This window comes from Haemaphysalis longicornis, unplaced genomic scaffold (assembly GCF_048455015.1).
Source record: "Haemaphysalis longicornis isolate Haplotype H1 unplaced genomic scaffold, Haemaphysalis longicornis Haplotype H1 scaffold_3, whole genome shotgun sequence".
In the NCBI taxonomy this organism is placed as follows: Eukaryota; Metazoa; Arthropoda; class Arachnida; order Ixodida; family Ixodidae; genus Haemaphysalis; species Haemaphysalis longicornis.
This window is the reverse complement of record NW_027526335.1, coordinates 234,122,202-234,147,633: the sequence shown is the minus strand read 5'-3', so window position 1 is coordinate 234,147,633 and position 25,432 is coordinate 234,122,202. Positions and strand designations below refer to the sequence as shown.

Here is a 25,432-nt window from a genome sequence, read left to right as displayed (position 1 = left end):
AATTCCCTTTAACATGGTAGGTTTTAGGCAACATTTATCGACGCAGGATGCACTCCTTGCCCCCCATGAGGAAGTAACTGCAGAACCGAGTTCGGCACAACTCAAAGCCATCCTGGCAGTGGATCTCAAGAAGGCGTTCGACTACGTTGACCACGACGCCATACTCGAAGAAATAGCGGCGACAAAATGCGGACCGAACATGTATAACTACGTAAAGGCATTCCTTCAAGAAAGAATTCTCTTACTATAGCAATAGGGGATCACGAAACAGGACCAATACCTCATCCGCAGAGGGGAATTCCTCAAGGAGCGGTGCTATCCCCAACTCTCTTCACATTAGCGACACTCAAGATCCATAGGGCACTATCGCAAGTGGAAGACATTAAACACCTCATATATGGAGATGACGTTACTATATGGAGCACAACTGGATCCCCTGGACACATCCAGACGCAACTACAGGAAGCACTCAATCGAGCACAAGCAGCAACAACAATAGGACTATCATGCTCTGCAGAAAAAACAGAACTGCTAACAGTAGCGAACAGACGGTGGAAACATCCTCCCATTAACTTAACCCTGCACGGCAACAATATTCCAACTCCATCCACTATCAAAGTACTGGGACACTAATTCCAAAAAGATGGAGGGGGACAAGCCACAACCAACCAGATACTAAAGCAAGGGGAGCAGGTTCTTCAACTTATGAAGCGGATCTCCAACAAGAAAAGGGGACTTAAGGAGGATGACCTGCTGAGACTGCACGAGGCCCTCGTCATATCGCGAATAAGATACGCAGCCCCATACACCAATTTTACCAGGACGCAGCTTAAAAAAATAGACACCCTAATCCGCAAAGCCGTCAAGATATCGTTAGGTCTCCCTATCAGTGCGAGCAACACAGTCCTTGACAAAATGGGGACAACAGTGACCGTGGACGAAATAGTCGCTGTTCACAAACACAACCAATTGGCAAGACTGAACCAAACCACAGCCGCTCGACAACTCCTGAAGTCTCTAGGATACAGGGTCAGCCAAGCGGCCCCTCCTATTTCCAAAATACACCCACGAGACTGGCAAAAAATCAAGGTGGCCCCCACACCGAACAGTATGGATCCAATCCGGCACACAGAAAGAAGATCCATTAGAGCAAATTACTTTAATAAGAAACCGAAGAGGGAGCTGGACCAAATGCACGCCTATACAGACGCGGCAGGAGCCAAGAACACATGGACAGTAGCATATTGGAACATACTCAACCGAACTTACAGTGAGAGCAACATGCACTTTCAGAAGGCAGAAGAAGCAGAGATCTACGCACTTGGAAAAGCGATATCTCACCTCAGTCAACCAACCCGTCCCCTAAATATATACAAAGATAGCAAGAAAGCCTGCCGAATTATAGCATCAGGGCACACCCCCCAAATCGCGGCACATCTATTTCGATATATCCAGGGCACTGTGAAGATATATTGGAGTCCGGGTCACGCTGGCGTACTGGGTAATGAGAAAGCAAATGAACTCGCCCGAGAAGCGCACTACCGGGCTCCCAGGAACAGCGGCGAAACTCCCAGTGAAACCGAACCAAGGCCACGACAGCTTCACCTGAAAGACTACAGGAGAGCTAGGCAGCAGTTACTGCAGCCGCACCCACACCTAGAAAGACACCAACAGACTACATTCAGACAAGCACAAGCCGGTACACTACACACACCTGCTAGACTACACCTCATGCAAATTAGAAAGACAGATACACCCCCATTATGCCGCACCTGTAATGTGATCGCCAACCAACAACACATATTATGGAAGTGCCCCATTTATGCACACATTAGACGACACTACACTATAGAGTGGCTGGCCACCCAGAAGACCAAGGACGAGCAACGTGGCCTGGTGGACTTCATCGAGAAGGCCATCAGTGGGAGCCTGGACGGAGGCACCCAGTCCAAGAAGCTCTCCGACAGAGACATTTCCCCTCTTTTGGTTAAAAATAAAATTCTCTCTCTCTTTACAAGTTGTAGACATTGCGCATTACACCAGACATTTGACTACACTGTCAAGAGCTTTGACATCTACAATGACCTCAACAAAGCAAGCTTATACTGGTAGAATGTTTCATACCATAATTACTGTGTGTTCAGAGCTCACGTGTGAAGTATGGATACTGCTGCTTCAGCAAGAACCGAGGATGAGCACCCTTCCTGGTTCTAAAAAAATAACACAGGAAATGCCTTAAGCAGGATTCTGAAACAGGGTTGAAAGAAACAAGAATGAACAAGAAATTCTTTCAAAACATGTAAAGCAATGCAAACAAATATTTATTTCAACTTCATTTCTCTAAAAGATCACCTCATGAAGACTGGTGATGGGGTATTGGCTCAAAAAAAGAGCCAAGAGCACTTATATAAATGCTACAGGGAGCCTCCGCATCCAAAAATTGTTTGAGCACCTAAACTAATTACTGTTTAACAAACTCATAAAAAATGTTTGAATGCATACAAAATCAGTGGTAAACACAGGAAACACTTAAAAGAGAATGACCGCACAAGTTTTTCCCGTCGTTCTCTTCTGTGTCCTGGGATTTCCTTTGGTTTTTCATCCATTCAAACATGTACCAGCTAGCCCAGTCCAACTCCTTGGTATCATAAATATATGGATAGTGAATCCTTACGGAAAGTTGAAAAAAAAAGAAAGTGTAAAGTAGGTGACAAAATTAAAACGACAGCAAATTGGTTGGCGTTTAATTTGAAATGATAATATAAAAAATTACGGCATGAATGAAAGTGAGCAGCACGCGAAGTACCATGTTGCTAGCCCGACATTCCACTTTGAAGCATAATGTCCGCTTTCACCACTACATAGGTCAAACATGCAATGAGGCATTCCTTTAGCCACAAAACATACAATATTTGTTAAAAAAGCTACGAATTAGTTGAAAAAACCTGACCACAACAAATTGGAAATGATTACAAGATACAGTTTCAGAAATACACAGCGACATCATATAAAAATATATGGTTCCCATACAAAGATTGATCATAACAAAAATTCAGGACTACATTTATCAGACTGGCATCAAGGTGCAAAGCAGCTTAATGAAGGAAGACGGTCTTCACTTAAAACATCTTAATATTGAGAGCTCATGTGCTTCCCATCAAGTTTGGTGTGTAAACCCACTGACACCTTAACTAACCCGCCTGAATCTTCACTTTATAGACACTGAGGAATTTTACGAATTAGTTTGTTGTAGCGAGCTGTCTAGTTTATTTTCCTATTTGTCTTGGCATTTCGTGTCTAATTCGAAATTTGGTGACTAGATAGCTTTTACTATGGTTATGCACTGGTGACAACAAATATTTGATTGTACTTTAAAAAAAATTTCAGTTTTGTTTTATTGCTTACCAGCCAACGATCTGAAATATCAAAGGCGCTTAAAACGTATGTTGGCATTTCCTTCCTGCATTGCAGTACAACTAATCATGACTTTTACCATGATTTGTTCACAAATCGTAATATTTGGAAAGTATTCAGTCGAATGAAAATGTCATTTCAGAAGCATGCACAATCAACAAGGCCTCAATGACTCTCACGACGTGGTCAACTTGTTTCTGTCACAAATAACCTCATTGCAGGCACATTCCACCGAAGACGAAGGTAACATGCCCTCTTGGGTGATGAATATTTAAAAAGCCTAACGAGTGAATTAGCTGCTGAGCACGTGAAATTGTGAAATTAAAACAAACGATCCCTCTGCGGCATCTTTCACTTGGAGGAGCACTTGATCACAAACTTTGAGAAGCTGGAAAATACTCCATGAGCCGCTCCAGCCAGCAGAAACGATGCAGGACACAAGTTGGTAGGCGAACCGTTGGCATCCTGCGATTGTGAAGATATTTCTGTTTACTAGATGCTCTTCTTTTTGTGTCACTGTTTATTTCACCTTTAAGAAGTAGCTGAACTCCTCAACGTTCGCATAATAAAATGCTGCAATGCAGAACAGTTAGCACGGTTACCTCAATTTTGCTTTTCTAGGAATTAACAGAATGTAGGTAATCTGCACACAATTACAATCAAACTACTATTTTCACCTACTTCACTGCTAACATCAGCTTTTGACTGCTCAAGCACAAATACAGGGTAGACATATGAGCAAGGAGGTGTCACCTTTAAATGGCACTTTTTCGTTCAAAGCATGTAAATGGGACAGAAAGACTCATAACGTAAACTATGCTTTATATTTAACCTCATCTGCTATGGTTTTCAGGCAATGCTACAACTCACTTTAGTACCTTCAGCTGGTGGAGGGCTTTGAAAACTCTTGGCGGGCAAGTGGGTTGAGTTCAAGCTCTCCTATCTTGCCCGAAAATGCTGGATTCCACCATTCCAAAATTAACGTGACTCGAGTGTGGTGGACGCAAGAAAGAATAAGAACACGCCCAATCAGGAGAACACGGGGCAAGCACGTAGGCTGCTTAAAAAACGGTGCAATGTATTGCTGAGTCAACTCAAAGCTTGCTCCTATCTTGCAGCAACATCAGCCTTGGCCGGTGTGTTTGAGCGGTTTCCCTCTTAGCTGGATGGCTGAAAATCCACAGTACTTTCAGGAAAAGCCCCAAGCCTTGTAATCAGAACTTTCCAGTTAAGGATAATGCAGCTGATACTTCACACCTCCAAATCTATTTTTTTTTTGTAGAAGAATGTTCCCTTATTGGTGGTCCTGCACTGGCGTTTGTAAATGGCAGCCTTCAGAACCCTAATCCGGCCTCATTAGATGGCACAGCCAGTTACATAACTAACTTGGAAAGTGGACTGCAAGGACTGTCAATTCACATGATAAACACCCGAAAAAGGCTGAACAAAACAAAACAACTGGCCGGGCTTCATCCAAGACGAAAGTACAAAGGCACCGACATTTTTGTGTCAGCACGTAAGAAATAAGGCTTCAACGTAAACATGATGAACACCAGGAAATTCGGATACATGGTTATTAACTGCTAAACCTAAATTATGATTTTGGGCAACATTTTGAGTTTTCCAAAATCTACAATCAAGGCTGCCATTTAGTGGCTACATGTTAGGTTCCGCATGAAACACCAATAATTGGTATAGGGGAGAGTACTTGTACATTTAGATAATACAACATTATTCAACTATAATAGCACACTGTGCTAATAAAACTGTGTCTGAAAACTTACGTTTTGTCGGACAAACACTGCTGAGAAGGCTTGTGGCTATTTTTCCGGTTGAATGGAGGGACGTGATGTGTTCAGGCCATCCAGAGGTCTAAAACAGTATAGCACATGATTATCACACATGAAAGAATGGAAATGATTGGGTGCACGATTGTTACAACTCGGACAACATAGCATTAAGCTAAAATCAATGCCCGCATACAGTGGCACTTTACACAAGGTGGCTCGCCGCTAACCCAACGAAGCTTGCGAGGCGCGCACATTCACTCGCAATGGATTCTCTCTCGCCACTGTCAACACGGCACAAATGACAGCTGTGATTAACGAAGCCGTAAACGCTGCGCAGCGCAGTGTAGAAGAGTAGCCGCCTGTGTTCTGATAAACCACGAATAAGACGTGGTTCTCAGTGATGAACTCTGACGCAGTTCAATATACTGCTCCGGAACAGGAAACATTACTAAGTCTAGCACCAGGCGTTTAGCGCCTTTCTGAAGACGAGCCCTGTAGGTTCAACCTAACCAGTTCAGTTAAACAATTCACACACACACACACACACACACACACACACACACACACACACACACACACACACACACACACACACACACACACACACGCACACACGCACACACGCACGCACGCACGCACGCGCACGCCCACGCACGCACGCACGCACGCACGCACGCACACACACACACGGGCCCCTGTTAACGAATCCACAAAGCGGCGATGACAGCAACAAACGACACCCAGTGATAAGGAAGGCAACAACTGTGACGAGACAGCTCTTACCTGACAGGAAACTACGCAGAAGAGCGAGCGACGTTCAGGCGGTTCAGCCATAGACGGTTCAGCCACTAGAGGGGAAACTGGCGCTGCGATCGTACGCCTCACTGGGCGTGATGGGTAGTTTTGGATTCGGATCGGCGCTCAATGGCTTGCGGAAGTTACTATGTATTGCAGGCAGTTTCGTTTTCGTTTTGGATTTACATGAACGCATTTGCCTATGCGGTGTGTTGGGAGAAGCTATCAAAAATAAGTTTCCCCTTGAACTGCATGCAAGCGCGCGCACTGACGCCACCCTGAATAGAATGTTTTATAACTAGAGTTGAGAATTGGGTGGGTTATGAATTCATTGCCGGCGCAGCGAGTACGAAAACACAAATGACGGCGCTCTGTGCGGCGAAGTTGTCTGCGAATTAGGAGTTGCGGCGCTGCTTATTCGGCAAAGTGATGTATTGTCGAAGCTAACGACGGTTGCGAATCGCTTGGAACAGCCGGCTACTACCGCCGCTACGGCGTAGACCAGCAGTATCGGCGGTCGATACGAACGCAGCTTGATGAATGTCACTAATTCAGGCAAGAATAACTTCTCCAAAGGTAATCGGTTTCTTTTTTTTATGAGCACAAAACTTTTCGCTTCCTATTACAAACCACCAGCGCCGAAAATTTTTACAAGTAGTTTTTAAAGAAGTCCGCGTCTTGCTGTAGTTGGCGGCAAATGGCAAACCTGCTCCGCAAACCTCCTCGACTCCGCGTCTGCTTTTTCTTTAACGCAGCGTTTTATTTCGTACAAAACCAGTTTTTTGTCACTAACTTTTTTGTTCGCCATGTAATTTGTAAACGGTAAACCGGACAATAAGAGTTTTTTTGTCAAAAAACACAATTTGCGCAGCCAGAAGCCTGTTTCGACCTGCGCAATCAGGTTCCAAAACTACCCATCATTCCCATTGAAGCGTAAGCGCCGCTGCCATGTTCGCGTTGACACCAGCGCCAGTTTCCCCTCTAGTTATTGTATGAAACTGTATGGGTTCAGCGGCAAGCGCCCAACGAAATTAGCCGTCTTTAGGTGGAAAAGTTGTTCTCAGATACTTCAATGCGAAGTGGAACACGACAGACATAACCGAAGACGTCGAGTCGCTAAATTAATCATTATAACTGCGCTTGTTAACGGCATACCACAGATCACGGTCGACGGCAGACAGTGCGATTCGAAATGAAAGTGTTTCGGCCGCGCCGCCGGACGCCGTACTCACGGTTGCGGCCGTTGGCAGTGGGTGGAGTAAACGAATTAAAACGCAACTGTCCTCTGTTATTGAATATAGCAGTAACTCAAGATTTTATTATTTATTGTGTGTGTTATAATACAGAAGCTTAGATTTTTAGAGTTTACAAGCATAAAACGCGAACTGCCCAAGTTTTTTGGCGCTCGATTTGAACGACAAAAAAGCGGCAGATGGCAGGATAATACTTTGCAATGGCATTTGGTTGTTTTATGTGTAAGTAATCGTAGTATTATTTGGCGCATGTTTCTTTAGCGCCCCATTTCATGCTTCCACCCAACTTTTGTTTTCTTTTAATAGCTGACGTGTTCTCCAGCGTTGTTTGTGCAGGAGAGACCGAGGTGGTTTGCTTCTTGCATTTGTGCAAAGTATTGACGGTCGCTAACAATAACACTTTTATAAAATTGTGATTGCTTGTATGTTATAACTTCACTGAGCGAAGAGAATGACTGTTGTCAGAGGTGGGCGGGGGGGCATGATTGCGCTGTTGGGACAGTAGAGGAACAAAGAGCGACGGAATTTTCAAATGGTCACAGTTCAACGTTGTGCCTGTGGTCCGTGAAACGCTGTAGATAAAAAGTAGGCAGGGGAGGGCTATTGTGTCGAAGTTCGTAATAAGCAAGGGCTGATTTATTTCCTGTTTAACGTCCATGCCGCTGCTGCATTATATTGGAATTGGCGAAGAGAGATCCCATAGTAAGCGCCTTCATTTTCGGTTTTATACTGTTTCATTTATTTTTTATTTTCCATTCGTGCGACAAGATTTTGATCAACAGTAAAAAAACAATTCGACGCTTGTTTGTTTCTCATAAAATGGGAAACCCTCATTCAAACGCTCCGCGTATTGGCGTCAGCAGTGTTACCGCATAATAACACGGGAACAAATTCTTAGGTATATTCGATTTCGTTGAGGACACCGATGCCTCGCGTAAAAGTTTTATTTATAGACATTTTGTAGCCTTCCCTTCCCGTGCACTTAGACATCGAAACGAACCTTGTGATACACTCGAAGAAGTAGATTAGTGCAGAGGGGAATTTAAACATTCAGCACGTTTTGTGCAATTTACGAACTGCCATTTTAGACCATTTCACATGGTCTATGTGGAGAGTTCATATTTAAACCTCTCAACGGGAGGTGAAATAGCGCAATGTGCGGTTTAAACATTCAGCTTGTTTTTGTGCTATTTTGCATGCTTGCATTCACACCCCGTTATTTTAGGCACCCTAACGATAGGGTGCCGTGGTAACACCCCAATCGGGAAGAAATACTTTTAGCACCCCTTTAACTGTCGTAGCACCCTTTGAAACTTGATTACACCCCTGAATTTTCGCACCCTCGATAGGGGGTGCCCGAGCAATATTTGTGTGCTTGAAAGGTGCAAAAGGGTGCAAAAAGTTCAATACACCCCTTAATTTGTGGCACCCTCATGACTGGATGCCGGAGCAATGTTTTGGTCCCTAAAAGGTGCAAAAAGGGTGCAAAATGTGGAGTGCACCTTTTTAGCACCTTAAAGGGTGTTAAAAAGTAAAGTTTGTGCGAAAAGGTAATCGCCTATGCCAGCCGCGGTCTGTCGAAGAAGGAGAAAAGCTACTCTGCTTCAGAGAAAGAGTGTCTGGCCATCATATGGGCCATTTCAAAATTTCGCCCATACGCGTATCGTAGACCGTTCAAGGTTGTTACAGACCACCATGCGCTGTGTTGGCTCGTCAATTTGAAGGACCCCTCTGGCCGCCTCGGGCGATGGAGCTTGCGCCTGCTGGAATTCGACGTTACAATTGTCCATAAATCTGGCAGGAAACACTCCGATGCCGACTGTCTGTCCCGTGCCCCCGTAGATCCACCGCCTCAAGACTCCCATGCCGACAGCGCGTTCTTCGGAGTCATGACGGAGAGCGTTCTCGCTGTCCAACAGCGTGCCGACCCCGAGTTACGCGTCATGATCGACTACCTGGAAGGACGCAATGTCGCCGTGCCTAGGGCCTTCAAACGCTACCTACCAGCGTTGAGCCTGAGAAACTCTGTTCTAGTGAAGAAGAATTTCAGCCCCGGAACCAGAACAAATTATCTTCTTGTCATCCACGGAGACCTTCGCGACAAAATTTTGGAAGCGTGCCACGATGACCCGACTTCCGCACATCTCGGAACAGCTCGCCCAATTGGAAAACTCAAGGCGAGGTACTACTGGCTGCGCCTTACATCTAACGTCACCCACTACGTCCGGAGCTGCCGTGACTGCCAGCGACGAAAACGCCGCCGACGAGACCCGCCGGACTTCTGCAGCCGATCGCCGCCCCATCGAGGCCTTTCCAGCACATTGGAATGGACCTTTTGGGCCGGTTGCCCACGTCACGATCCGTGAACAAGTGGATTGTCGTAGCAACAGACTACATGACCGGCTACGCGGAGACCGCCGCTCCTCCGAGGGGTACCGCACAAGAAGTCGCCAAGTTTTTCATAAGACAAGCTGAGCTGCGACATGGAGACGCTGAAGTCCTCATCACGGACCGCGGAACGGCCTTTACTGCGGAGCTCATGCAAGGAATCTTACGCTACAGCAACACGGATCACCGGAGAACGACGGCGTACCACCCCCAAACGAACGGACTACCGGAACGTTTAAACAAGACGATTGCGGATATGCTGTCAATGTACGTCGACGTTGAACATAGGACCTGGGATGAAGTGCTCCCGTATGTCATGTTTGCGTACAACACGGATATCTAAGAAACCACGCAGATGACACCGTTCGAGCTCGTCTACGGAAGACGGCCGACTACAATGCTTGACGCCATGCTGACGCACGTAGAAGACTGACGACCTGAACGCCAACATCCAAGGATGCCTTCAACGTGCGGAGGAGGCCCGCCAGCTCGCTCGAGTTCGTATACAAACCAGCAGCTGGTGTATGCCGGCCGCTACAACCTCCGACGCCGAGCCGCCGAGTACCACCCAGGGGATCGTGTGTGGGTTTGGACTCCCATCCGACGACGCGGACTGAGTGAGAAACTTCTGCGACGGTATTTCGTACTCTACAAGATTCTACGACGTGTTGGCCAACTTACCTACGAAGTGATCCCCGATGGTGACTCCGGCACATCACGACGACACACGCGGTCCGAAGTCGTCCACGTGGTTCACTTAAAACCTTTCTACGGACGCTGACGAACTTTTATTTTTATTTTTTCGGACTGTCAGTTATGTTAGCATCGGGTCGACGCACTCTTGGAGGGGGGTAATGCCGCGAACCATGCATTGTGTTTGTGTTTTGCTTTTACCGCCAGGCTGCGCCGGTCTGTGTTATCTCTGTGCCAAGGGAAGCGCGTGTTCCATTCTTTCTTTCTGTGCCGCATGTGTTATCTGTTCTGAGAGGGAGAGCATTCCGATCTAACGTGAACAGCCCAGAATAATCTTCTTGGATCTACAATGTTCTAGATGTGAATCGACGGTTTGAGAACCAGGCGCGCCTAAATATAAAAAATTCCCCCGCACTTCCCCGAAGGGGAGAGTGTGTAAGTGCGAATGCACGGTTGTTAATTTGTGGATTAAAGAGTCGAGGAGTAGAAAGAGTATGTACAGTATACCAGGCGCGCCAATGCTAGCAGTCACTGCGAGGAGAGAGGAGGAGGAGAGCAGCGCCCGCAGTTTACGGCGAGGAGAGAGGGGAGAGGAGGAGCGCACCGACGCGAGGCCGCCGCGGCTGCCCGCGCGCCGGTCCGCGCTCACCGCCGGAGCGCCGTCGATGCGCGCGCCATCACGTGGCGCGCTCCGTTACTACACGCGCGCGCCGTTGCTATGCACACGCTCCCCTCCGCTCCACGCCGTTGCCAGGGGCGAGGAGGCGCGCGATAACACCTGTGCTGCGGACGGACGGCGGTCGACGAAATTCAGGGTCGCTTATAAAGTGCATTCGCACTTAAATCCTTCAGAGCAGACGCCGGGGTATTTGACTCGCCGCCTCTGTAATCTTTGAGTTGTTAGGGGAGCACGAGTTCGCTCCCATTAACGTGTTTTCCTCGAAGACAACTGCGTCGTCTGTGGCTTCGTGACAATATGAACGCGCGCCCGCCGTCTGGCTCTCACCGGCCCAAAGTTAACTAAACCTTCCGCGGGAGCGGCGCTAAGTGTATTTATTCGTCGCACCCTCTGAGCAGTGACCGGTCCCTATAGGGTTTACATTCACGGTCTGCTAGCAGCGGTGCGCGCCAGCTCCTGCACTCAACGCATTTAATTTTGAACATATCGTCCGTACGCTTTTCCATCGTGCATCTAAGGCCAGCGGAACATCTGGAGAAACTCTGCACACCAAGGACATCACTTGGAAACGACTCAAAGCTCCGGAAAAAGCTTTGGAAGCAAGAGCAATCGGGTAAGCCTAACCCACCGCTTCAAATTTGAAGACCTCCAAACAAGACAACAAGTGTCGGTAGGATGGTGTGATAGCTTCTAGTCGACTCACGAACATTTTGGGTGACATCCACGATTCAATATCCGCCAAACCTGGCGCAAGAAGGAAATAAAACCTGTCTTACTATTCCCAGCCGACAGGACCCTGGGCGCAGCCATTATAGACAATGTAAACAAACACATGGTTGCCGGAGGAGAGCCGGTTGGGCTCCGAATTTAGACGGAAGTCTCCAGAACGGGAAAACGAAACCGAGCGGAAAACTCCAACAGCTATCGGAACAAAAAAGAACTAATAAAGGCGAACTCCCACGCTGCAACGTCGGTTTCGCCTTGATGAGGCCGAATACGGAAGTGTAGCGCTGGCGGAGGACACTCGTGGAGATGGAAAAGGAAGAAACATGCGCAAACAAGTGGGAGCTCCCCAGTAGTAGTGAAAGGATGAAACAAACAACGAAGAATGAAACAATCTCCCGACCCAACAAAAAAAGCGAAACCAAGCCAACTTCCACCAGCGGCTATGAAAGAGCCTCATCAGAGTGGGACAGGGGCAAAATGATGGCACACCACTAAGCGACACGGGCTCAAACGCTCCTCCTGAACTCTGGAACATGAGTAATTCAAGCAAAAGAGTGGAGACTCAAGTGAGTAGTGAAGACCACCAACGAAGTCTCCACGAACCAAAATCACCGGTTAGAACTGATATAGCTGAAGATTTCCCCGCTCTACCCACCAGAGAAGACACTACATCGGACATTCCGATCTCCGCTGACAGCAATGACCTGCTAACAAAAATAACCAGCTGTGATGAGTGTTTCATGAGTGCACTCATACAAATCGCGATGTTTACTAAAAACGTGTAAGGTCTGTAGCAAGGAGTCGACACACTGCACGAGGACTTCATCCGTAAAGCAGATATATGGCAGCTGCATCCAGCAGATATCTTTTACCTATCTTACTCAACCAATTTCGCAGGCCGACTTGGCAGTATTTACAGATGGCTCGCAAGATAAAACTGGTATAGGAGCAGCTTGTATACTTCAGATAAACCCCGCAAAATAGTAGAAACCAAACAATACAAACTTCCGGAGTACAGCAATAACTTTGAGGCAGAATCAATTGAATACCTCCAAACTAGCTTCAAAGAAGGTAACGTACAGTTGTATACCGATAGCCTATCAACCCTAAAATCAATTAGCAATCCAAATAACCGGAACCCAAATATATTTAGAATTAAAGAAATGGTAAACAAAATAGAAAACCCGGTCAAAATAACGTTAACTTACATTAAAGGTCACAGTTACAATGTCGGTAACGAAAGAGCGGATGAAATGGCTAAGAAAGCAGCAAAATATGGCGAAACAATTGACTGGCCTATTTCACTACAATTTATCAAAACACTGCTCAATATTAGCCTAAGAAAACATTGGAATGTTGAGTGGCACCAAAAAGAAAATAAAGGTAATGAAGGAAATTAATTACAATGAATAAAAAATGTTCACAGAATTCCGGCCCACTTTCCCACCAACTATTACACGTCACAGTTTATCACTGGACACGGTAGATTTCCGTTTTGTTTTCACAGGTTTGCCATTACAAATAATAGCATATGTAAATGTAACCTACCAGCAGACAGTTTCGACCAATATTTAAAGGACTGCCCTATAACAAATGAACACAGACAACAACTTCTTAATATCCATAGAAATTATATAGCAATATGCAAACCAGAGCTAATAAAACATGCAGAAACATTAAAAACTTCAGATAAAATGACAATATATTTAATTAACGCTAGTATTCAACAATACTAACCCCTCAATTATTTTGTCACAAATTCACACACAGGCAGAAACAGTCAGCGGAAAATAACGCGATAGTAACTTTTAGATCTTTTGTATTTATCTGTATTCTTTAGTGAGTCATTTTCTGTGTAATTATCTTGTTTAATTACCCTTTTTACATTTTTTTTCGATTTTAAATCCCAACATCCATCTTCAAAGTACATAATTTACCCGTTCTAGCTCGGTGGAACGGGAAGGGTTTCAGTGCATGAGCCCGTTTAATAAAGTCAAGGTCTGCTCAGCGAAGACGCTCCTGGTGGCCAGCACGCTTTTTGAACGCAACCGACTCGAAGCGCAGGAAGCATGATACGTACACAAACTGGCGCTTCATTTAATTCAGCCAGCCGTATACCCTTCACCTGAATTACTGCCTGCCAGTCCCTCGGCACCCTTCAGCACATTATGTGCGGATGCCCGAGCGATCCCTAACTCCCAAGAATACCCACGTGTGAGCAGTGGGAGGAGGCGTTGCGCTGCCCAGACTGCTCACCGTGGCGGCCGCGGTAGCCGCCAAAACGGCGGCCACAATGGTCAACTCTCAAATATATGCTCCCAAATAAAGGTGTTTCTTCTTCTTCTTCCGCGCTGCCAGTCGCTTCCTATCCCCGCTGTCACGATACCCGAAGGCAAGCGTTATCTACTGAAACCTTCCCGGGCGCACCTTCCTCCTGTTCATTTCGCGGTCCCGCGATAGAGGTACCCCAAGGCCAAAGTTATCTGCTGTAAGATGAATCCCAGCGGCGCACCTTGCCAGAAAACAACAGCTGGAGCCCCCGGAGAAGCGGGAGGACAGCCAAAGAGAGCCTCGCTTTGAATACCAGAATTAGAAAAATTACGTTACATGCTTACAACTTTGTAAGAATGTGCAGGCGAAAGCCTAGTTGGAGCCTGAATTTTCTGCAGTTGTGCACACCGCGTAATGAACGTGCAGTACTTGGATTCAAGCCAATAACTGTTTATCTCTCTCCAAAGGACTAAACCGGGAAGCCCTTGAGTCCCTTGGGAAAATGGGAGGCGACGCGACCAAGGTCTCCCGCCGGGACCTCCCTGCGGTACTATCCAAGGTATGTGACAACAAAAAACTTGGCGGTCTAATAAAAGCAAAGGCCGTGAAAATGGCATGGGGATGGCGTTATCCTCGGAAAATTAGGCGCCGACTGCTAATTTATGCCACGCTCCTCTTTAAATACGTCGTCTTTTTGTTCTCAAACTTCTGTTCAGTCAGTTGTATTAGGTTTGCACACATGCACACTGAGCATGGAAATCCTTACGTAAACTGAACTTGTTGTTTCTCTTTGTCTCTTGCTCTATTTTCGCTATAGTAGTTAACATAGGACACTTTCACTCACCGAGAGCTCAAATTTGCTTCCTTTTTTTAAGGGCCAGGGGTCAAACTACACTAATCAATTTAGTCGAAAGTAGAAAAAATCGTTTGCTGGCTCCATCACAGGTTTGTGCTAAGTACCAGTGAATAGTCGCCGTTACCAGCGTGCAATCCATCAAAACTATCCACTACTCGCTTATCATAGTGAACAAAACACTTCACCGTTACCGCAAGGTATGCGCCATAACTTCGACCTGAGGTCCAGGAACATTTAACGATCACCATTTATTTTCTGCCGTCGTAACCACTCTCAAAAAGTACGCATGCCTCCAAGCAATAGTCACCTGCTCGATTTCCTTTTTACTGGAAGCGTGAAAGGGCATAAACTATCTACCAGAAATCATCGCCCCACCGAGCGCCATCGTTAACGTTGTCTGCTTTTTTTGTGCACTGATTAGCTGTGCTCTTTCTTAGTATGTGCGTCTGTACACACATATGATGCCCTTTGTTGTTGCGTCTTGTGCTTGTAACTTTACTTTATTCCTGTTTTCGCCGTTTCCCTCTGTTGATTCTACCTATAAGGATGCTGCGCACGAGAATATATCTCTATTAATCAAAGATTCTGTGGGCAAAGTACTTGAATGATAAAAAGATGTTTTGAATTTCATTTAGTGCTACATTAAGCACTGGTACATTTTGACTGAAAATTATTTTTATGTATTTGGCGCAATATTTTCACACCGCGATAAGAAACAACACCCCAAAATTACCAGCAGAATAAACCTTTCAATAATAATCTATGCAAAAATAAAGGTATTTTGTCAACGTTTCTTGGTGTGCTGCGTTTACATTTTACAGAATTTCACAGAATAGGGTTGTTTCATTTTTCTACATTATATCTTGGCGGAAAGGCGTAAACGCAGCCCTTCTTTTTGCATCTTATTCCATTGTTAAAGTTTTCACGTGTCACTGCTGTAGCTTAGAATGAAATATCTACCTGCTCGGTTACGAAGCTGGATAATGCTTATTGCTTAAATTTGATACATTTATGTGTCGCAAAACATGACAGGGAGAAAGCAGGTAGTTTAAAACTGCAGTTTTTTGCCTATCCATCGTGGATTTAATATCTGCCAATTTGCGCTAGGTTTTTTTATGACATCACTATAGGCAGCAGTGATCGGCTAACGCATGTCAACAATATTATCGTGCTGGCTTACCAAGCTGACATTTGTTTTGATGGTTTACGGACCGCTTCAGCGCAACTCTGTACAAGTAGAAGTTATGTACAGAGGTATTCGTGTTTTATATAATTCGTCCAAAAGTTTTGTCATAAGAAACGCATATAAGATTTCTTTCGGAGAATCTGTTTCATTGAGCCAGCTTTGCAAAACTATAATTAAGTTATTTGGCTTTGTGGAAACAGAGTGGAAGCAAAGTTTACCGCGTGTGGTGCCAGTGTAGTTCAGTGCAAAGCATGGTCACCCTGAGTGGTCCCCACAGGGCCTGTCCGGGGGAACCACAGTATCGGCCACCATGCTGGCCTGCAACCGGGCTGGTGTCCAAGTCTTCGCAACGGGAGGCATCGGGGGAGTGCACAGGGGTGGCGAGTCAAGTGAGTCCACTGCAGCTGCACTGCGTCTTAAGCAATTTGGAACGAAACCGGTACAAGTACAAATGCTGAGGTGTCATCAGGCAAGCATTACGGCTTCCCTGGCGACACTTTAACTCTACAGTTCATCCACGTCAAGCTGCTTCCACAAAGCGCCCGCAATGCACATTGGGCGTTCCTCAGCAGGGAGACTCAAATGGTCAGCGGTTTGGTATCCATAACGACAAAGAAGGGAAAGAAAGTGCCGCACGCAGGATGCAGCCGTGAATTTGTAGTAGCCTGACGTGCCAGTCCGTATGTGAAGGCCCAACATTGGTCACTTTCTGGATAATCGACCCAGAACGAGTAACGAGGAATTCCACGGCCGCAGCCTATCATTTTAAGCTATTTTTAAATACGATAGTCTTTCTTGGGCTACTTAAACGAAGAAATTTTGGTCTGTCTGTATTTCTGTTCGTCTGTCTGTCGGCGACTCGATTCAGCCACCCGGCCAAAGTGAAACAACCAAGCTGCACAACCCACAGTCAAATTTAAACGTCTAAGTCCGGTGGCAATGTGTATACTTGTATGTGTATGTGTCAACATTGTTGAGCAAGAACAAGACATTACGCAAATATAAGACAGAAAGTCAACACGTAAGTGATATTTGCAATGTTACTTAATTAAAAAATTCATGGATGCGTGGTTTTTGCGATGCTGAATGAAATACTACATCAACTACAGAAAAAATAAAAAGATCTAGAAGTGTCTCGGAATTTTCAGTAGTTCTAGTGGGCGAGGCTATGGCGTTATGGCAGAAATGAAGGTTTAGAATGGTTACAAGCTCATTCCGTGGGTTATTCTCGCTTAGGAGGTTAATGTTCAGATCACCACCTAAAATTACCTGGTAATTGTGAGAGTTAACAAACTCAAGAAAGGAGTCTAAAAACATCCCCCTCGCGAGGGGCACGATCAAATGCAGAGCATTTCCGCGGGGGGCGCGCCTGCAAGTCTTATGGATTACGTATTGGCTGTTCTTGTTGTAAATGTTGTCTTCCAGCGTAGACATTGTCGATGAAGTCGATGGTGAAACGTGAAACGTGCCGTGAACCCTCTGCCGCGGCTATTACGCAACGTGAAGCGGCTATGACGCAACGTGGCGCGGCTATGACGCAACACAATCCAACACAATCCACTTTAATCCAACCCAATCCAAATCCAAGCCAAGCCAAGGCAATCCAATCCAATCCAATCGAATCCAATCCAACGCCCTTCGCGAGAGAGTGTTATAGCGCCGAAATCGCGCCACCACACGAATGCGTGATGCTAACCCAACGCGGCGAGAGAGGGTGTTGCGAGCGGAGAGAAGGCGAGGAGGACGCGGGGGAGAGGGCGCACCTGTGGCCGACGGTTGAATGAGTCAAGGATATAAGGCGCATGCGTAACCTTCCATTCTGTGTACCTTGCGCCGTGTACCTTGCGTCCCGCCCGCAGAGTCGTGGGATCGAAACCTGGCGCCGGAAGGTATTATTTCCTTATATAGTGTAGGGGGAGCGATGCGGACTACGGACGCCAACGCGGGTGACATCGTGAGTTACTGAAATGCTCTGCATTTAAAAATTCACTCCGTCGGCTGCTGTTGCCCGCGCTACTATAGCTTCCGGCGGCATTTTAAGAAATCAAACGGCGGCAGCAACGAAAGGTTCCACTAGATACGTTTTACGTTTCGCTTGGAACGCCCGTGGAGTAAGGCAACGTGGTTCTACAAAAGTTGCCATAGCTAGGGTGCCTCGATTGATTGGCGTCTCCGCCGTACGGCATGGAGGCACCCGACCTGACGCGGTGGAACGCGGTAGATTTAAATGTACTTGAGCGAACCTCTAGCGTGTTATCTTGGAAGGAACGAGACAGGACAGGTACAGCATGAGAAGGGAGCGGGAAAGAGGAAGGGGGCATTTACTTGGCAGGGGCGCCAGTCGACTACCGTCTTTCGTCGACATTTGCAACGAAAGGAACAGATACGTGACCATTTTTTTGTACATAGTGACAATCCAACTAGAATGCTCGCAGAAGGGCAGAACAGTCACATGTATACATCTGTTTGCTAGACAAGAGAAAATGAATTTAACAGTTTTACAGGTCCCCCGTGCGTCACTTTAGCCGCCGCATGAAATGAGAAAAGGCAGACGAACAAAAACACATTTGTCATTGGGTTGCAGAGGTCGACACTGAAAATTTCATTCTTAAAGACGCAACGTGGTAACAAGCAATCATACTTTCCAGGGGGAAATTTCATTTCAAACAACAAAACACTATTTAATGATATAATTTCAAGGCAAACACTTATACATCGTATAAGTGTTTGCTCAGGAAGGAGTTAAAAACAGGCACATTCAAATTACTTACGCACGGTGCAAATTTCTTTCTTCTAATTCCGTCAACGATGAGCAGGTCGTCATTGATTAATCAAGGCTGTTCAGCTGGCTGACGGCACGAGTAAAGAATGAGTAATCGACGCAGTCGGCGTGAAAAGGGAGTTCAATTTGAGTTAGAAAGAGTTTGTGACGCTCTTCTGTGGTTGTTATGACGGAGACGCATTTGGAAGTGCCCTTATTTAGTTGGTTGTGAATCAACTGATACATAATTTTGATTCGAGCAGCTTCCACACAATTTTTAAGACTGAGCGTGTCTGCATTTTGTTTTCGTTCCAAGATGGAGTCGGTTCACTTGTACCTAATAAAAATGAGTGTGATTACTTTACGTTGAATACGATTTATTTTACTTAGTATACGGAAGCGGACTCATAATACACGTTACAACAGGAGCCGTATGTTCCACTGCGAAGACCATGCTTACACAGCTCATGGCTCTAAAACAGCACAATAAAGTGCATCCAACTGCCTAACCTTTGGCGTAGACACGCGTTACACTGATGACAAGACGCCACGCCGGTGCTGTTTGCGCAACGGTACCGACAGGATGAGTGAACAGCTGTCAATGGAACAGCGCACCGCTTCGTGAGCGACATCAAGCAAGATTGGTGCAGCACTGGTAGCCTAACATTCCTTGCCTTGGCTCGATTGAATTGTTTGCGCTTATCTGCTCCATTGGCGTTCACTGTGTGCGGGTGGGGAGCACCCACATATGGCGAGCACTGCAACTCTTGAGGGGTGACACGATTGGCAGTGACCTATTCGAGCACAACTCTCACGCCTTGTTACGCGCCTAGAAACCGTCGGATTTCTCTTTGAACGCTTAAAACATGTCAAGGAATGTCAGAAACAGATTATGGCCGCTAAACAAGAAACAACGAGCTTGCTTTACATACGCATTGTTTCCGGGGAAGTTACCGCAGTGAACATTAAAGTGCCCGCGTGTCAGCCTATAGAAAGGGAAGCAGCTTACTATAGTGCTATAACTAGTAGGCAAGTTCGGCGCGTGCGCTGGAACAGCCGAGGGGAGGAGGTAAAACTAGTATGCGCCGATTATCAGCCACCTAGGATGCGGCTTAGGCGATCGTATGCGCTGCGGCTTTGTACATAGGCTGGCACCCGCTTCTTCTATCGACCGCATTTAGGGAAAAACCCCGAGTTTCTTCTAATATTTGCTGTATCTCAAATGTTGTATCCCAGATGTATCTCGAATATTCTTTCTTCGAGAGAACATTTGAGATACATCTGAAATGCAGCCGTAGGCTACGGAGGAAAGCGATGCAGCTTTACACACCTCAAAGTGTTAGTGATTAGTCACGCACTCCCAAGAGCATGAACGACGTTTTACTCAAATATCACACATTTCATGGCGCCCTCAAATTCTGTTCGATCGCGGCGGTTGCACGACACGACACGGCTGCTTCACCATTGTTGTGGCGCTCTAGGTGGCATGTGCTACTTGATGGGCAAATCTTCACCCGCCAGCAGCCCGGCCGATGAAGAGGGGCAGGCGCAATGTTCACGTTTTGTTCTCAGCGCCTTCGAAACTAAAGGCAATGTGCAAGAAAGTGAACTCGCAAAACCAACACGCACAAGGGCAGGGATCTTGTGGCGTAAAACATGTCAACAAATTTGTCGACTGAGCAGTTGGAGTTGTCTACTAAATTCCATTTCCCTGCGGTTCATCCCACATTGGACAAACGGGCCGATGTTTAAATAAAAGATTGCGGGAGCACGACAATGCTTGTAATCAATTACAATCGCCAGGCCACCTTGCAGCCCACTTTTCAGCAAGCAAGTGTGCTGTCACGCTCGAAGGACCGAAGGGTTCGGAAGTGATGCTGTCTGTTGAACCTAGGAAATGTATCAGCGTGCCCACAATAAGGCTCACAGAAAAAGAGATAAAAATGATGAAAGAAAAGTGCAATTGCATATGAGCGCACGCACACGAAGATATCATGGTTATTCTATCAATGTACACTCACCATCGCATGCTTATAAATAACGATAAAGCTTTCAATAAACCAGTTGCTAGTTTGCGCACCATCGTATGGTTTTGTCTTTTTCACTGTCCGTGTTCCCCGTCCAAATATTCAGCGCACGTTATTATCGAATTCAGGAACGAAGCACTCTTTAGGCGGAATAGATGGTCGCGCTCCACGCTCTCCGGTGAACCGCATTCAGTTCCGCGAATAAATTCTACTTCGCTTCTTTGTCGCCTGCTGATCCCAGTAAAAGTCTTGGTAGAGGTGCGGATAACAGAGTCGCTGGATCCTCGTCGAAGCCGTCGCATAGCTGGCCTCTCACCCGTCCGAGAAACCATGACCACTCTGACTCAAGGCAACTCTTCGGTGACACCGCCGGCCGGCTGGCAGCAGCAATGACAACCGCGGAAATTTGCGGGGAGGTGGAAGATGTGGATGAATGGCTCACCCATTACGAACGAGTGAGCTGGAATGCTGCGGCCCGACTCGCGAACATCATTTTCTACTTAAAGGAGCCGTGAACAGAAAACAAAACTTTGTTTAATTTGAAAGAACTAGGATCCAGTATTTCACTCAGCTCCATTACAGCCACAAAAGATGTTTTTTTAACGAAAAATGCAAGAAGTATTTAAAAACTTTCAAATTTTGCCCCACAGTGACGTGTTATGAGCAAGAATGACGTCATACGGGTCAACCATAAAATATAATTTTCAGTGCGTTAACTGCACGTTAGCATTCAAGTGATGCGGTCTAATGGAACTAGAGGCCCTATTACAGACGTCCAGTCATGTGTCGTCACGACAGGTGAATTAGGCGGCGGCCAATCGCACAAACAAAGTTTCGTGACGTCATACAAAAGTTGCGGGAAATCGGCTAGGGGTCGCGACTGCTTCACACGTTTTCTTTAATATCTCCGTTATTTGTTCAAAGATTGCGATGATATTGGTATCATTGTTATCGGGACTAAGCCATCTTTTTAATTAACCCAGCTTGTATTTTGTCTTCATGGCTCCTTTAAATGAGGCATCGTTGACGTGATTGGAAAACCACGAGGAAGCGTATACCACATCTGAAAATCAGGAAGTCTTTTGGGGACTCCGAAGCGAAAAAGAGTGGGCCAAGTAGACACTCCTTCAAAGAGCGCAAGTGCCCAGGTTTGGTCGACTACTCCACGTCACAACGGTGGAGAGCGTGGAGGTCAGCCCGTCTGTCGACCTTGCGTCGAGCATATGACAAATGGTTCGCGAAGAGCTGCTTAAACACAGTGACGTTACCCGTCCCTGGAGCCCGTCTCACGACAGCCACCCAGGGCACGAAGCCCCTCCGAATTGCTATTTTCCTACGATGCACGTGGAATAATTACAGCCACCGGTCAATGTTGCTGCATGCGTTAAGAACCAACGTCGGTTTGTGTATTGCCTAATTGGCCGCTCGTTCGTGCCTAAGTCGAGCTTGGTCGTGTTGTAATGACGCCATGCACGCGTGTACACTGGCAGTTCTAGTATTCCATTCCGTTATTCTAGCGGCTGTAATTTATAACCGTAATGAAAAGCAGCCGAAACGTTGCACGGCACGGCACACGGACATTTTTTAGAGTGCGCCGTGCATTCCATTTCCTCTTTCCCCTTACTTTCCGGGAAACTTCTACTCGACCCTTTTTTTATCAACTACTGTACAAGTACAGCTCAAGAGATATTACGAGCCGTCTCGAAGGAGTAGTGTGACTTTTAGATCCGTGCGCGCTGCCTCTCTGTTCGACTATGCAGATGATAGCACAAAACAATTATTCCACTCTCGCTTTTTGTCCTGATGGCCGAAAGGATGTTCGCTCTTTTTTTACGTTCTCAGTGCTGCCGATTGACATATGTGGATTGTTTGCTTGCCGGCCGCGACCCTATATTCTTTCTCTTCCCCCCCCCCCCCCCCCCCCCCGCCGAAGTCTGCCTTGTGTCTTGTTAAAATGGGAGGCAACTATGCTTACTCTACACAAAGACATATATTTTGAAAGATACACATTTCAGTATTTAGTCGTCTGAAAGTATAATTGCCTTTTTTTATGTATACAATGCAGGAGTTTGAAACTGAACAAATCGGGCCAATGACTGAAACGATGCATTGACGTTTGATACAGTTCAAACCAAACATTTTTGTTTTCAATTCGCGAATACGATTCGCAAACCATGCCCGTTAGAAGGCAGAGAAAAAAAAAAAAAAGCAACACCCTACTGGGATTTGAACCGGCGACTTGGAAAGAGCGAGCGCAAGGTGTTGGTACACTACGCCACGAACGAGGGCAGACGCGCCGAAATAACCTGCATTCATACTATATGGCTGATCTCCATAAACAGCACTGTTTTGCTGCGATTTCGCCCTGCGGGAATAGTGCTCGCCGCGCTTTTGTTTTGCACTTTCCGCTAAAAACTTCGGTCGATATTGATTACTTATTCCCTAATAAACCTTGAGTAAGTCCTCTTCTGCTCTTAGCTGAGCTTATACTTTGTACAAGCTTTGCTGGTCGCACACGAATAACTGAACTGTTGCCAAAGCGAACGGGTGAAGCGTCGTAAGCCGAAATACAGATTACATTAACGCTAGTGTGAGTTGTATGAACTTCAGGTACTATGCTGATTACACTTTATGAACTAACAGAACAGAGCCGCATTCATTACAGCACGAATGTTGTCGGGGCGCATTCAGTTTTCGCTTCTCGATCGCTTCCTGACGACCGTTCGGCAGATCGGTATTGTGGGAGTCTCCGGTCTCACACCATGCGGATCTGCCGAGGTGTTCGTGTCGCCGTTCGCGTCATATGACAATTGGCGCGCCACTCTGTGAAGTCAGCGTCGCCGTCGTGTCGTCATCGTGTCGGCCAAGCGACCGCGCCGTAGCGAGAAGCGTGATAATAGAGTAAAAAAGATAGATACGGACGAACAATATAGCGTTGGGCGTGCTGCAGGAAGCGCTAATTAACCAAAGGCGCCGCCGCGAGCCGACCACGCTGAGCAGACGCCGCTTCTCTTCGCCGGAAGTCCGAGCAAAAGCCGTCCAATTGCAAGATTTGTGCTCGTGAGGCGCATGGGGGAATCAATGATGTACACGCGGAAAGATGGCGAAGCCCAAAAAAAAACGCAGGAAAGGGTGGGAACGTGGCAACGAATTTGGCAATGAAATTGTGAGAAAAGTTATACTTGGCACAGATAATGTTGACCACCCAATCTAACGGTTGCGCTAGTTCGCTTAAAGGGGCCCTGGAAGGCGTTTTGAGCACACTAAAGGAACTAGCGCAATCGTTAGATTGGGTCGCCAACGTCACCTGTGCCAAGTATTACTCTTTTACGCGCAGCGGAAAGCTCACACTTTTGTTGCAAAGTTTGTCGCTTTTTTCCTCACCCTTCCCTTCGTGTTTTTGGACGCCGCCATCTTCACATGTCTACGTCATCGATTCCCAGATGCTCGTCATGGGCTAGACATACTGCTATTGGGCGGCTTTTTCACGCACTTCCGGCAAAGAGATGAGTCGTCTGCTCAGCGTCGGCTCGCCGGCTTATCTGCCAGCGTATTGCCGGAGTGCTTGGACATTTTACGACAAACGAAACAAGTGTAAACAAACGCTTAACCGTTTCTATTGAATGCATCACGGCCATAACACGACATGGATATTCTCTTACCTCAGTACATTCCATATAAAAAGCGTTGAAGCATCGTGGTACTTCTTTCGTGCAATCGCAGCCAACTCCCTGAGCAAAATGCCCCGGTTTAACGCACACATTTTATTCAACTTCAAAACTTCAAAACAAGTCTGAACCGCGATTGAGAGACGATGGGTTGCCTCCTCCTGCCCGTCGTAAATTCGCCACTCACCTCGCGCGCGCTTTGCGGGGACGAACAGCAAGTCACTTAACTCTGGCGCACAAGCCGAGATGGCTTTTACCCACGCACACTGCACATACCCCATGCGAGGTTGAGTCGTACGTCGCTCGAGAAAGATAATGCAGAACATGGGAATCACTATCCAGCCGCAGAAGCACAACGTCGCATTTCATCGCGAAACAAAGGCGTCCACAACACACACCATCGCCTCCTGTAATGCCAAACGCATCTCGCACTTCCCAATTGGAGTGAGTGGTACGCCTGCAGTGCCCACATGTGGCGAGGTGGGGCCCCGAGCTGAACCGGGATCACGGAACCGTAACGGACTTCTAGAGTGGTTTGTGCCTTGTTGCCAAGGCAACCGATGTTTGAGATTGTCAAGGAAATGGCGCTCGCTCCGGCGCTAGAAAGCTCAGAGTCGCGGCGGAGCATGTTTTGCCAACGTTGCCGCTCTCCACCACGCGTCGCCCCACGCTGAACTGGTCACATGATTGAAGCGTTTTGTGCACGGGTTCTGTATCGGTTTAAAATGTCTTTTTCACATGTCGCCGGTAGGAATTACCACCGCCGCAAAATAAGACCCGGCACCAGCGGGGCCACATCTGATACGGCGCTTTTTGGATAAACAGTGCGCGGTGCATCAAAGAGAACGAGCGCACGGTCCTCCCCGTGCGGCTGCGAGTTCACCGCCGATAAAAAGTCACGTGCCGCCGATAGCAACTGCACCAA

The 25,432-nt window shown here is 46.7% G+C and overlaps 1 protein-coding gene across 2 annotated transcripts in view; it reads left to right on the top strand.

Moving 5' to 3' along the window:
- The window catches only part of LOC144176057 (pseudouridine-5'-phosphate glycosidase-like), a 307,408-nt gene that overhangs the window by 103,015 nt on the left and 178,961 nt on the right, over positions 1-25,432 (top strand). For both annotated transcript variants that reach the window (XM_077705179.1, XM_077705180.1), the window contains exons 5-6: positions 14,477-14,568; positions 16,329-16,440. In XM_077705179.1, coding sequence (XP_077561305.1) covers positions 14,477-14,568; positions 16,329-16,440 — 204 coding nt within the window. The remainder of the gene's footprint in view (positions 1-14,476; positions 14,569-16,328; positions 16,441-25,432) is intronic.